Genomic DNA, 14211 nt, shown 5'->3' on the forward strand with positions numbered 1-14211 from the left:
CTTCTTTGGACAGGTAGAGCTCTTTGAACTTGGCCCGTTTCTGGTTGAACTCAGACTCCAGTTGCTGTTTGCGCTTGACAAACTCAGCTCTCTCCTGCTCCAGGGCTGCTACTCGCTGCTGGAGCACCGCTAAGGGAGAGGACAAAACAAGAACACTAAAAGAATCTTCCAGAAAAAAAAAAAAAAGATATGTCTACACACTGAAAACCAGGTTGAAAGCAGCGATTTCATTTATTTAAAGGGAAATTTCAAAAGGCACTCGCACATCTAAGCTATCTTTGTTGCAGGTGCATGGTAACAGTTGAATTAGATGAGAAAAAGAAAGAAACCGGCACTGTTCTTGATAGTATCACTGCTCTTTAATAAGCTTTAGGTATTGGCCTCAAGGCCTTCATCAGAGCTTTTGCAAGGGGCAATCCATAACTCCATTTTTGGTATTGCCAAGGCAGGACTGAGTGGGAGGGTCACTTGGTCTTCACTTCAACAATAATCCCTGTTAGTGTTGTTTATAATACAATAAATGGAAGTCTAACTGGTGGACACATTTTTATTTCACCAGGTAGGCCAGTTTACAACTGCGACCTGGCCAAGATAAAGCAAAGCAGTGTGACAGAGTTACACATGGAATAAACAAACGTACAGTCAATAACACAATAGAAAAGTCTATATACAGTGTGTGCAAATGAAGTAAGATCAAATCAAATGTATTTGTCACACACATGGTTAGCAGGTGTTAATGCAAGTGTAGCGAAATGCTTGTGCTTCTAGTTCCGACCATGCAGTAACATCTAACAAGTAATATAACCTAACAATTCCACAACAACTACCTTATACACACAAGTGTAAAGGAATGAATACGAATATGTACATACAAATATATAAATGAGTGATGGCCAAACGGCATAGGCAAGATGGAGTAGATGGTATAGAGTACAGTATATACATATGAGATTAGTAATGTAGGTTGTAAACATTCTATAATATAAACATTCTATAATATAAAATGGCTAGTGATAAATTGATTACATCAATTTTCCCATTATTAAAGTGGCTTGAGTTGAGTCAGTACGTTGGCAGCAGCCACTCAATGTTAGTGATGGCTGTTTAACAGTCTGATGGCCTCGAGATAGAAGCTGTTCTTCAGTCTCTTGGTTCCAGCTTTGATGCACCTGTACTGACCTCACCTTCTGGATGTTAGCGGGGTGAACAGGCAGTGGCTCGGGTGGTTGTAGGCCTTGATCTTTTTGGCTTTCCTGTGACATCAGGTGGTGTAGGTGTCCTGGAGGGCAGGTAGTTTGCCCCCGATGATGCGTTGTGCAGACCTCACTACCCTCTGGAGAGCCTTCCGGTTATGGGCGGAGCAGCTGCCGTACCAGGCGGTGATACAGCCCGACAGGATGCTCTCGATTGTGCATCTGTAAAAGTTTGAGTGTTTTTGGTGACAAGCCAAATTTCTTCAGCCTCCTGAGGTTGAAGAGGCGCTGCTGCGCCTTCTTCACCACGCTGTCTGTGTGGGTGGACCATTTCAGTTTGTCTGTGATGTGTACGCCGAGGAACTTAAAACGTTCCACCCTCTCCACTACTGTCCCCGTCAATGTAGATAGCAGAGGGAGCAGCCCCCTATTTCCTGAAGTCCACGATCATCTCTTTTGTTTTGTTGACATGTGTGCAAGGTTATTTTCCTGACACCAAACTCCGAGGGCCCTCACCTCCTCCCTGTAGGCCGTCTCGTCGTTGTTGGTAATCAAGCCTACCACTGTAGTGTCGTCTGCAAACTTGATGATTGAGTTGGAGGCATGCATGGCCACACAGTCGTGGGTGAACAGGGAGTACAGGAGAGGGCTGAGAACGCACCCTTGTGGGGACCCAGTGTTGAGGATCAGCGGGGTGGAGATATTGTTACCTACCCTCACCAACTGGGGGACGGCCCGTCAGGAAGTCCAGGACCCAGTTGCACAGGGAGGGGTCGAGACCCAGGGTCTCGAGCTTAATGACTGGTTTGGAAGGTACTATGGTGTTAAATGCTGAGCTGTAATCAATGAACAGTATTCTTACATAGGTATTCCTCTTGTCCAGATGGGTTAGGGCAGTGTGCAGTGTGATGGCGATTGCGTCGTCTGTGGACCTATTGGGTCGGTAAGCAAATTGGAGTGGGTCTAGGGTGTCAGGTAGGGTGGAGGTGATATGGTCCTTGACTAGTCTCTCAAAGCACTTAGCTCAGTTACCTTAGCTTTCTTGGGAACAGGAACAATGATGGTCCTCTTGAAGCATGTGGGGACAGCAGACTGGGATAAGGCTTGATTGAATATGTCTGTAAACACCAGCCAGCTGGTCTGCGCATGCTCTGAGGACGCGGCCGGGAATGCCGTCTGGGCCTGCAGCCTTGCGAGGGTTAACACGTTTAAATGTTTTACTCACGTTGGCTACAGTGAAGGAGAGCCCGCAGGTTTTGGTAGCGGGCCGTGTCAGTGGCACTGTATTGTCCTCAAAGCGAGCAAAAAAGTTGTTTAGTCTGTCTGGGAGCAAGGCATCGTGATCCGCGACGGGGCTGGTTTTTCTTTTGTAGTCTGTGATTGACTGTAGACCCTGCCACATACCTCTCATGTCTGAGCTGTTGAATTGCGACTCCACTTTGTCTCTGTACTGACGCTTAGCTTGTTTGATTGCCTTGCGGAGGGAATAGCTACACTGTTTGTATTCGGTCATGTTTCCGGTCACTTTGCCCTGATTAAAAGCAGTGGTTCGCGCTTTCAGTTTAGCGCGAATGCTGCCATCAGGGAGGTAAGGCAAAAAATAGGCCGTAGTGATGAAATAATTACAATTTCGCAAATAAACACTGGAGTAATAGATGTGCAGAAGATGAATGTGCAAGTAGAGATACTGGGGTGCAAAGGAGCAAAAATATATATAAATAAAATAAATAATATGGGAATGAAGTACTTGGATGGGCTATTTACAGATGGGCTATGTACAGGTTCAATGATCTGTAAGCTGCTCTGATAGCTGATGCTTAAAGTTAGTGAGGGAGATATGAATCTCTAGCTTCAGTGATTTTTGCAATTCGTTCCAGCCATTGGCAGCAGAGAACTGAAAGGAAAGGCAGCCAAAGGATGAATTGTCTTTGGCGGTGACCAGTGAAATGTACAGTTGAAGTCGGAAGTTTACATACACCTTAGCCAAATACATTTAAACTGAGTTTCACAATTCCTGACATTTAATCCTAGGAAAAATTCCCTGTCTTAGGATCACCACTTTATTTTACAAATGTGAAATGTCAGAATAATAGTAGAGCTGAAATAAATCACTTTTCTTTCATCACATTCCCAGTGGGTCAGAAGTTCACATACACTCAATTAGTATTCGGTAGCATTGCCTTTAAATTGTTTAACTTGGGTCAAACATAATTTGGTAGCCTTCCACATGCTTCTGACAATAAGTTGGGTGAATTTTGGCCCATTCCTCCTGACAGAGCTGGTCAGGTAACTGACCAGCTCTGTCACACTTTTTCAGTTCAACCCACAAATCTTCTATAGGATTGAGGTCAGGGCTTTGTGATGGCCACTCCAATGCCTTGACTTTGTTGTCCTTAAGCCATTTTGCCACAACTTTGGAAGTGTGCTTGGGGTCATTGTCCATTTGGATGACCCATTTGCGACCAAGCTTTAACTTCCTGACTGATGTCTTGAGATGTTGCTTCAATATATCCAAATAATTTTCCTGCCATCCATTTTGTGAAGTGCACCAGTCCCTCCTGCAGCAAAGCACCCCCACAACATGATGCTTCCACCCCCGTGCTTCACGGTTGGGATGGTGTTATTCGGCTTGCAGCCTCCCCCTTTTTCCTCCAAACATAACGGTGGTCATTATGGCCAAAAAGTTCTAGTTTTGTTTCATCAGACCAGAGAACATTTCTCCAAAAAGTACAATCTTTGTCCCCATGTGCAGTTGCAAACCGTAGTCTGGCTTTTTTAATGGCAGTTTCGGAGCAGTGGCTTCTTCCTTGCTGAGTGGCCTTTAAGGCCAATCCGGCAATATTAATTCTTCACAAGCACTCACATCCTTCTACACACACCAGACCAATGACTGTATCTATGAATGGACATGTCGATATAGGACTCGTTTCACTGTGGATATAGATACTTTTGTACCCATTTCCTCCAGCATCTTCACAATGTCCTTTGCTGTTGTTCTGGGATTGATTTGCACTTTTCACACCAAAGTATGTTCATCTCTAGGAGACAGAACGCTTCTCCTTCCTGAGCGGTATGACAGCTGTGTGGTCCCATGGTGTTTATACTTGTGTACAATTGTTTGTACAGATGAACATGGTACCTTCAGTCATTTGGAAATTGCTCCCAAGGATGTACACCTCCAATTGACGTCATTTAGCTTAACAGAAGCTTCTAAAGCCACGACATCATTTTCTGGAATTTTTCAAGCTGTTTAAAAAGGCACAGTCAACTTACTGTATATAAACGTCTGACCCACTGGAATTGTGATAGTGAATTATAAGTGAAATAATCTGTCTGTAAACAATTGTAGGAAAAATTACTTGTGTCATGCACAAAGTAGGTGTCCTAACCGACTGGCCAAAACTATAGTTTGTTAACAAGAAATTTGTGGAGTGGTTTAAAAACTAGTTTTAATGACTCCAACATAAGTGTATGTAAACTTCCGACTTCAACTGTACCTGCTAGAGCGTGTGCTACGGGTGGGTGCTGCTATGGTGACCAGTGAGCTGACATAAGGCGGAGCTTTACCTAGCAAGGACTTATAGATGACCTGGAGCCAGTGGGTTTGGTGACAAATATGAAGCGAGGGCCAGCCAACAAGAGCATACAGGTCGCAGTTGTGGGTAGTATATGGGGCTTTGGTGACAAAACTGATGGCACTGTGATAGACTGCATCCAATTTGCTGAGTAGAGTGTTGGAGGCCATTTTATAAATGACATCGCCGAAGGATCAGTAGGATAGTCAGTTTTACGAGGGTATGTTTGGCAGCATAGGTGAAGGATGCTTTGTTGCGAAATAGGAAGCCGATTCTAGATTTCATTTTGGATTGGAGATGCTTAATGAGTCTGGAAGGAGAGCTTACAGTCTAACCAGACAGCTAGGTATTTGTAGTTGTCCACATATTCTAAGTCAGAACCGTCCAGAGTAGTGATGCTGGACGGGCGGGCAGGTGCGGGCAGCGATCAGTTGAAGAGCATGCATTTAGTTTTACTTGTCTTTAAGAGCAGTTGGAGGCCACAGAAGGAGAGTTGTATGGCATTGAAGCTAATCTGGAGGGTTGTTAACACAGTGTCCAAAGAAGGGCCAGAAGTATACAGAATGGTATCGTCTGCGTAGAGGTGGATCAGAGACTCACCAGCAGCAAGAGCGACATCATTGATGTATAAAGAGAAAAGAGTTGGCCCAAGAATTGAACCCTGTGGCACCCCCATAGAGACTCCCAGAGGCCCGGACAACAGGCCATCCGATTTGACACATTGAACTCTATCAGAGAAGTAGTTGGTGAACCAGGCGAGGCAATCATTTGAGAAACCAAGGTTAATGAATCTGCCGATGAGGATGTGGTGATTGACAGAGTTGAAAGCCTTGGCCAGGTCAATGAATACGGCAACACGGTATTGTTTCTTATCGATGGCGGTTACGATATCGTTTAGGACCTTGAGCGTGGCTGAGGTGCACTCATGACCAGCTCTGAAACCAGATTGCATAGGGGAGAAGGTGCGGTGGGATTCGAAATGGCCGGTAATCTGTTTGTTGACTTGGCTTTTGAAGACAGGGTAGGATAGATATGTCTGTAGTAGGGCTGGGCGATATATCAATATAAAAAATATATCGATATATTTTAAATTTGATATGAAATTAGACCATTTCGCATATATCGATATCGTTCAAATTTGCGTTTTGATCCTTGCTCCAAGCAAGCTGCAGACCCGGAGCTCTCTGCGCTGCTCCCCGCACCCCGCCCCTCCTCTTTCATGCACAGAGGGGGGAGGGGCAGGAACAGACACTTCAACAAACATGGAGGAAGCAACAGCGTCTGCGGAGCGTTTTGAGGAGGAATTGGTTAGTAAAAGAAAAAGCATTGGCTCAGTAATTTGGAGATGGTTCGGATTCAAAGTATCAGATGAGCAACAAAATCACGTTATATGTAGGCAGTGCCATAAAAAAGTTACAGCCTGGGGTGGAAGCACTACAAATCTTTTTCACCACCTAAAACAGTGGCACAAACTGCAATACGAAGAGTGTGTGAAACTGCGCGCTGCAAAAGCCCCAGCCGCAAGCCGTCGACAACCCGAAAAAGCTCCAGCCCCGAAACAAAGCTCACTGCAAACTTCATTTTCCCACAGTGTGCCTTATGAAAAGAAAATTGGCAAGTGGTGTACTATAACTAAAGCGGTGTCCTATCACATTGCTAAAGATATGGTCCCTGTTGCAACTGTGGAACAAGTCGGATTCAAAAAGCTACTGAAAACTATGGACCCGAGATATGAGCTTCCCAGTCGCAACTACTTTGCACGAGAAGCACTGCCACAAATGTACACTGAAGTCAGGCACCTTATGGAGCTTTGATTTCAAAAAAGGTACTCCTGTTGTTATACAGTGTTTATGTTTACATGTTATTGTTATTTGAACAGCTGAGCATTTAATCTGAACCAGGTGAAGAGCCCTGTTTATTATTTATTCATTTGATTTTTCAACTGTTCACTGAAATAGCCGGTTTCAATAAAACTACTTGAGACATGTCATATCTGGCTTTGACTTTGACTGAACATTTGCTCTCACTTTGCGGAAAAAATATCGGGATATATATATCTTATATCGATATTCAGCCTAAATATATCGGGATATGACTTTTGGTCCATATCGCCCAGCCCTAGTCTGTAGCAGTTTGGGTCAAGAGTGTCCCCCCCCTTTGAAGAGGGGGATGACCGCAGCTGCTTTCCAATCTTTGGGAATCTCAGACGACACGAAAGAGAGGTTGAACAGGCTAGTAATAGGGGTTGCAATAATTTCGGACGATAATTTTTAGAAAGATAGGGTCCAGATTGTCTAGCCCGGCTGATTTGTAGGGGTCCAGATTTTGCAGCTCTTTCAGAACATCAGCTGACTAGATTTGGGAGAAGGAGAAATGGGGGAGGCTTGGGCGAGTAGCTGTGGGGGGTGCAGTGCTGTTGACCGCGGTAGGGGTAGCCAGGTGGAAAGCATGGCCAGCCGTAGAAAAATGCTTATTGAAATTCTCAATTGGTGGATTTATCGGTGGTGACAGTGTTTCCTATCCTCAGTGCAGTGGGCAGCTGGGAGGAGGTGTTCTTATTCTCCATGGACTTTAGTGTCCCAGAACTTTTTTTGAATTTGTGTTGCAGTAAGCAAATTTCTGCTTGAAAAAGCTAGCCTTGGCTTTTCTAACTGCCTGTGTATATTGGTTTCTAACTTCCCTGAAAAGTTGCATATCACGGGGGCTGTTCGATGCTAATGCAGAACGCCACAGGATGTTTTTGTGTTGGTTAAGGGCAGTCAGGTCTGGAGAGAACCAAGGGCTATATCTGTTCCTGGTTCTAAATTTCTTGAACGGGGCATGCTTATTTAAGATGGTGAGGAAGGCATTGAAAAAAAATAACCAGGCATCCTCTACTGACGGGATGAGGTCAATATCCTTCCAGGAAACCCGGGCCAGGTCGATTAGAAAGGCTTGCTCGCTGAAGTGTTTCAGGGAGCGTTTGACAGTGATGAGTGGAGGTCGTTTGACCGCTTACCCACTACGGATGCAGGCAATGAGGCAGTGATCGCTGAGATCTTGGTTGAAAACAGCAGAGGTGTATTTAGAGGGCAAGTTGGTTAGGATGATATCTATGAGGGTGCCCGTGTTTACGGCTTTGGGGTGGTACCTGGTAGGTTCATTGATAATTTGTGTGAGATTGAGGGCATCTAGCTTAGATTGTAGGATGGCTGGGGTGTTAAGCAGGTCCCAGTTTAGGTCACCTAGCAGCACGAGCTCTGAAGATAGATGGGGGGCAATCAGTTCACATATGGAGTCCAGAGCACAGCTGGGGGCAGAGGGTGGTCTATAGCAGGCGGCAACTGTGAGAGACTTGTTTTTAGAGAGGTGGATTTTTAAAAGTAGAAGTTCAAATTGTTTGCGTACAGACCTGGATAGTAGGACAGAACTCTGCAGGCTCTCTGCAGTAGATTGCAACACCGCCCCCTTTGGCCGTTCTATCTTGTCTGAAAATGTTGTAGTTATGGATGAAGATTTCAGAGTTTTTGGTGGTCTTCCTAAGCCAGGATTCAGACACGGCTAGGACATCCCGGTTGGCAGAGTGTGCTAAAGCAGTGAATGAAACAAACTTAGGGAGGAGGCTTCTAATGTTAACATGCATGAAACCAAGGCTATTACGGTTACAGAAGTCATCAAAAGAGAGCGCCTGGGGAATAGGAGTGGAGCTAGGCACTGCAGGGCCTGGATTCACCTCTACATCACCAGAGGAACAGAGGAGGAGTAGGATAAGGGTACGTCTAAAAGCTATGAGAATTGGTCGTCTATGACGTCCGGAATAGAGCAGGTTTCTGGGGGCCATAAAATAGCTTCAAGGTATAATGTACAGACAAAGGTATGGTAGGATGTGAATACAGTGGAGGTAAACCTAGGCATTGAGTGATGATGAGAGAGATAGTCTCTAGCCGATAAGACAGCTAACGATTAGCGGGCCGCAGATGGGAGTTCAGGTTACGTCGCGACGGAGGGGCCAGTTGGATAACTCCCTCGGGCAGATAACGTCGGTAGTCCAGTCGTGAAGGCCCGGTGAGGCTCCGCATCGGCAGTAAAAAGTGTCTGGATAGGTGATTGTAGCCCAGGAGTGGCTGATGGAACTCTTCAGCTGGCTAGCTCCGGAATAATTGATGTTTGCTCTGGGACTGACGTTAGCCAATAGTCACTCGGATAGCAGCTAGCTAGCTGCAAGATCCAGGTGTAAATGTCCAGAGCTTGCGATTGAAATCCGGGGATATAGAGAGAAAAATAGGCTTGCATTGTACAAAACTGGCGATAGCTATTCGAGCTAAGGGATAGCTGATGACCGCCAACCGTGGTTAGCTGAATACTAACGCTAGCTTCTGGCTAGCTTCTGTTGTGGATTTCAGATGAGGTGAATAATACTTTTATTTATTTTTTAATTGGTGAGGCGAGTTGCAGGAGAGTGCTTTGAAGTTGAGTTTAGAAAAAATATATATAAAAAGATATGCGAAGAAAAATAAATAAATAAATAAATAAATAAATAAATAAATAAATATATATATATATATATATATATACACACACACACACACACACACACACACACACACACACACACACATATATATATACACACACGGGACACGAAGACAAAAGACGTCTTACTGCTATGCCATCTTGGAGATGTGAATCTGACCCCACAGACACTGGATATTCGATAGGCATTCACTTAAACTACAAACCTCAGAATTCCCACTTCCTGGTTGGATTTTTCTCAGGTTTTCGCCTGCCATATGAGCTCTGTTATACTCACAGAAATTATTTTAACAGTTTTGGAAACTTTAGAGTTTTCTATCCAAATCTACTATTCTAGCTTCTGGGCCTGAGTAACAGGCAATTTACTCTGGGCACGCTTTTCATCCAAACTTCCCAATGCTGCCCCCTATCCCTAAAGAGTTAACAGTGTCCAAAGAAGGGCCAGAAGTATACAGAATGGTGCCGTCTGCGTAAAGGTGGATCAGAGAATCACCAGTCGCAAGAGCGACATCATTTATGTATACACAGAGAAGAGTCGGCCCGAGAATTGAACCCTGTGGCACCCCCATAGATAGAGACTGCCAGAGGTCCAGACAACAGGCCCTCCGATTTGACACACTGAACTCTGAGAAGTAGTTGGTGAACCAGGTGAGGCAGTCATTTGAGAAACCAAGGCTGTTGATTCTGCCGATAAGAATGCGGTGATTGACAGAGTCGAAAGCCTTGGCCAGGTCGATGAATACGGCTGCACAGTATAGTCTTTTGTCGATGGCAATTATGATATTGTTTAGGACCTTGAGGTGCACCCATGACCAGCTCGGAAACAAAATCAATCTCACTAATTGTAGCCAAACCAAAAGGACAATACCTATGCTGTACAAAATACCAAGCATGCATTCTAGGGATTGAATCAAATTAGTATTTAATGACTGTATTAGCAAGAGGTTTGACCAGAGTGTGCCAAAATGAACTAAACAAAGACTTTGACATAGGCCTGACCATCAACAAACTCCAGGGGGTTTCCAAGTTGGTAAAATGTTCAACTTCATTACATATAAAACAGCATGAGTTGCCTGATATCACTTGTGTCCAACATAATGGTTATATAAAATGGAACAGTAATAGGATTTACTTTTTAGAGTCAATCTCCAGCTCAAAAAGTACACTAGTTGCCAGTTCCAGTCTTTGATTTGGGTTTTTTGGCCTACTCTGGGAATATCTCTCCACTAGCTTTAGGCTACATACTGTACAGCTTTTCCCATTCAAATAAAAATGTATTTGTCACATGCGCCGAATACAACGGGTGTAGACTTTACATTGAAATGCTTGCTTATGAGGCCTTCCCAATGATGCAGAGTTAAAAATAAGACAAATAGAAACACAAGAGGAATAAAATAGACAAGAATTAAGCTATATGCAGGGAGTACCAGTATTATAACACTGTGCTGGGGTATGAGGCATTTGAGGTAGCTATGTACATAATGGCAGGGTCAAGTGACTAGGCATCAGGAAGAATAGAGTAGCAGCATAGGATGAGTGTGAATGTGTCTGCATGTGTGTATGCGTGTGGCATCGGTATGTGCATTTGTGTTGTGTGTGTGTCTGTACAGTAGTGTATGTAAATGTGTATAAACAGAATATAGTCTTGTGAGTGTGCATAGAATCAGTGCAAGATAAGGTCAATGCAGATTGTCCAGGTAACCATTTAATTAACTATTTAGCAGTCTTACGGCTTGGGGTAGAAGCTGTCTCGGAGCCTGTTGGTTTGAAAGCCGATGCTCCAGTACCGTTTGCCGGACGGTAGCAGAGATAATAGTCTATGGCATGGGTGGCTGAAGTCTTTGGCAATTTTTCAGGCCTTCTTGACACCGCCTGATGTAGAGGTCCTGGATGGCAGGGAGCTCCACCCCAGTGATGTACTGGGCCGTCTGCACAACCCTCTGTAGCGCTTTGCGGTAGAGGGAGGTGCATTTGCCATACTAAGCGGTAAAATCGTCAGATCAGTGTTGCCTTTTGCAATGCCTGTCTTTAGTCAATTAAATGTGTCATTGCACTCATTTAGCACCTGGTGAATGTAGCCTCATTAATAATAATAATAGTATTTTATGTAGCCCTTTTCATTAGAAGTAGAATCTCAAAGTCGCTATAAAAACAGACTCAACCAAAAACATTGTGCTAAACTGAGGACAGATATGGAGCACCTCTACTTTGGACAACTCCTAGAAATGGCATACAAGTCAGAGGCCATTAAAATTAACTGAGGTGTGAAAATGTCAGCTTGTGCATATTGCAGAGCATGACATATTTCAGAGTGGGATGACATCAGTAACAGAACAAAAAGTGCTACATAAAACACAACTCATTATGTCCATTGCAAGATCTGGTGTAGATAGTTTGACAAAATCTGCAAGAATCCTGTAAATTGAATTCAGTCATAGGCTGAATTTATCAAGACATTTTGGCCAACAATGTATCTGTGTGGCTACTACTAGCAAACTAGCCGGAGTCTGAAAATCAAAATTGGTCCATGTCCCCTGCTAGCTCTCGAAAACCCTTCTCCATGTACATTCACCCGCATTTGGCTCCATGTTAGCTACAAATTCAGACAAGGTCTTTTAACAAATAGAAAAGTCAATAATCCTCAAACCATTTTTTTTAAACATATGACCCTTATCTTTCATATCAGCGAGAAATATTTATAAAAAATAAATAAACACTTACTGTAGCCGTTTTGCACAGATCAACAAGTTGTGTGCCTCCAGTTGAGGAAATACACTTCCTCCCCAGTTTCTTCCATAATCAAACGTTTAAAAGGAAAATTCCAACCTAAAACTATATTTTGGTATTTGTTTCGTTAGTCCATTGTTGACATAGGAACATTAACCCTGACAAAAAGGTGTGTAGTAATTTAACCTTTTGTTTTTTGAAAATGATTTCTCACTGCATTTACAAAAACTTACCGCAAGCGATGTGCGTTAATAACGTTTAGAGCAAGTGTCTGGCTCTAATGAAAACTCCCCCGGGCAATAGAAGCTAAAGCAGTTATCATCTATGAATGGGATAGTCCCCTGTTAGTTAGAGTAGACAAAAGCTATGCAGCTAACTACATTTAGCAAACAAAGGGATGGAAAACTAACGTTAGCTAAATGTTAGAATATTAATGTTTTAATAAACACTTTTCGAAAACATTTGATACTTGTACAAATGTGACTGCCAGCATTATCCCTTTTCCAGTTTCCACTGCGTCGATGGTCTCGACTACTGTCAAGCGATTCAAAACAACAATGACAGGTATAGTGGTAGCTAACTAGCCAGTTAGTTAGCATCAACACAGTTCGACTAGCTAGCTAGCGCCGTGATGGGTGCATTTATTTTCTAACAACGTATGGAAATCTAGTTTTGGGCCTGTGTAGCTCGCTATGTATGAATATATCCAGCATTGAGAACATTTAAATAATGTCCAGGGAGAGGGAGTGACACTTCGGGTGATGGTGCTTGCTGAGCCCGATGATTCACAGGCCGTTTAATTATCTGGATTAGCTCGAGACTATACCACATAAAGACTACCCAAAAATAACACATCTTTACCGTCATGCTGGGGCTGCCGGGTGGATCCCGAGGCCTGTTCGGCCATGGTTTCCAGGGGATGGAATTGCAATAACCGGCGCGGTGTTGGAGGAAAGCTAGCTAGCTAGGCGTGTCCAAGAAAACAGCCTGCTTGAAGTGCTTGCTACATGGAAGACAACGTCATTGGGGAAACAGCTCACTACGCATGTGTGAACACTACCACATAAATATCGGGGATTTCCACTAGTTACCACAGTCACAAATGGCTATATCCCAGATTATTCATTATATTGACCAGATACTCTAGTGGCCGCTGTAACAACGAAAATGCATTTATTCAAAAATGGAAGGCAGTCGGTAGGAGGCAAGATCAGGTGGGATCAGGAGGGCAGATACCTGTGTGAACAACACACACACACACACACACACATACAATGGTTTCCACTAGTTACCATGTGGGAAAGATCGCGGTCAAGAGATCATTCCCAATTTTCCTAGTCATAATTACAAATTGGAAGGGCGTTCAAATGCATTTTTCCCAGTAGGAATGTCGTATTTACGCATTTCTACAAAGAGTCCAAGTTTCTGAGTTCTGAGTTGTTTTGCACGCACCATCAGTCGAGAGATCACATCCTAGATGTCGTGATGCCATTCAGTATGTGGTGCTTTCACCCAAGACAATATTACTTTGACTCAAACTACTTGTTGAACTATCCATACCAACTAACTAACAAATTAGATAATATTAACAGCCACATACACACACACTCAATACACCCCCCTCCCCCCCTTCTCCCTCTCTGCCTCACCCATCCTCACACACTGCATGGTCTCAACAGCTCAACAGGGTCTATAAAAGTATCTGAACCAGTGGAGCGGAGTGATGGGTGGGGGAAGTAGCTGGGAGTTCCTTAAATATGATTGAGAGGAAATGAGTTGGCTGCAGATCTCAGAAATGCATCATGCTACCATAAGAGTTTCCCTATCTTCTGTACACAGCTTAGAAGTGAGAATATCATTGACCCACACAACCCTAGTTTTCAGCTGTTCGACTTTCCTTGTAAGGTAAGGCATATGCTATCTTTTTGAGTGTATTCTATTGTCATAAGAACAAGAAAATGCTTCTTTGTTATCAAAATATTTTATTCTAGTGTACTATAAAACTGTGCTGACCAAATTATTGTAAAATGAATACAATAGGTGATATTGTTATTGTTTGATTATAGTGTTAATAAAATAACTGAAATTACATAAGAATAACCTATAGACGCTAGCTGAGGTTTGTTTTGTATGATAATTACTGTTGGTGATGGTAGTTTATATTAAGATAATAAAGGAGTAATTTATCATGTATGCTGAGATCT

At 43.4% G+C, this 14211-nt stretch overlaps 2 protein-coding genes across 4 annotated transcripts in view; one reads left to right on the forward strand and one right to left on the reverse strand.

Moving 5' to 3' along the window:
• LOC115154241 (rab GTPase-binding effector protein 1) overlaps positions 1-13042 on the reverse strand; it is a 29854-nt gene extending 16812 nt beyond the window's left edge. Inside the window, exons 1-2 of the mRNA XM_029700261.1 lie at positions 12869-13042; positions 1-129 (exon numbers count right to left, since the gene is read on the reverse strand). Coding sequence (XP_029556121.1) covers positions 1-129; positions 12869-12914 — 175 coding nt within the window. The 5' untranslated portion in view covers positions 12915-13042. The remainder of the gene's footprint in view (positions 130-12868) is intronic.
• Positions 106-14211, forward strand: part of LOC115154242 (uncharacterized) — a 19243-nt gene continuing 5137 nt past the window's right edge. Inside the window, exon 1 of one of the 3 annotated variants that reach the window (XM_029700263.1) lies at positions 106-187. The gene's annotated coding sequence lies outside the window, so the exon portion shown is untranslated. Of the gene's footprint in view, positions 188-13237; positions 13913-14211 lie in introns of those variants that run through there. The other 2 variants (XM_029700262.1, XM_029700265.1) reach the window with 2 other exon arrangements.

The sequence above is a fragment of the Salmo trutta genome, chromosome 19 (assembly GCF_901001165.1).
Source record: "Salmo trutta chromosome 19, fSalTru1.1, whole genome shotgun sequence".
NCBI lineage: Eukaryota > Metazoa > Chordata > Actinopteri > Salmoniformes > Salmonidae > Salmo > Salmo trutta.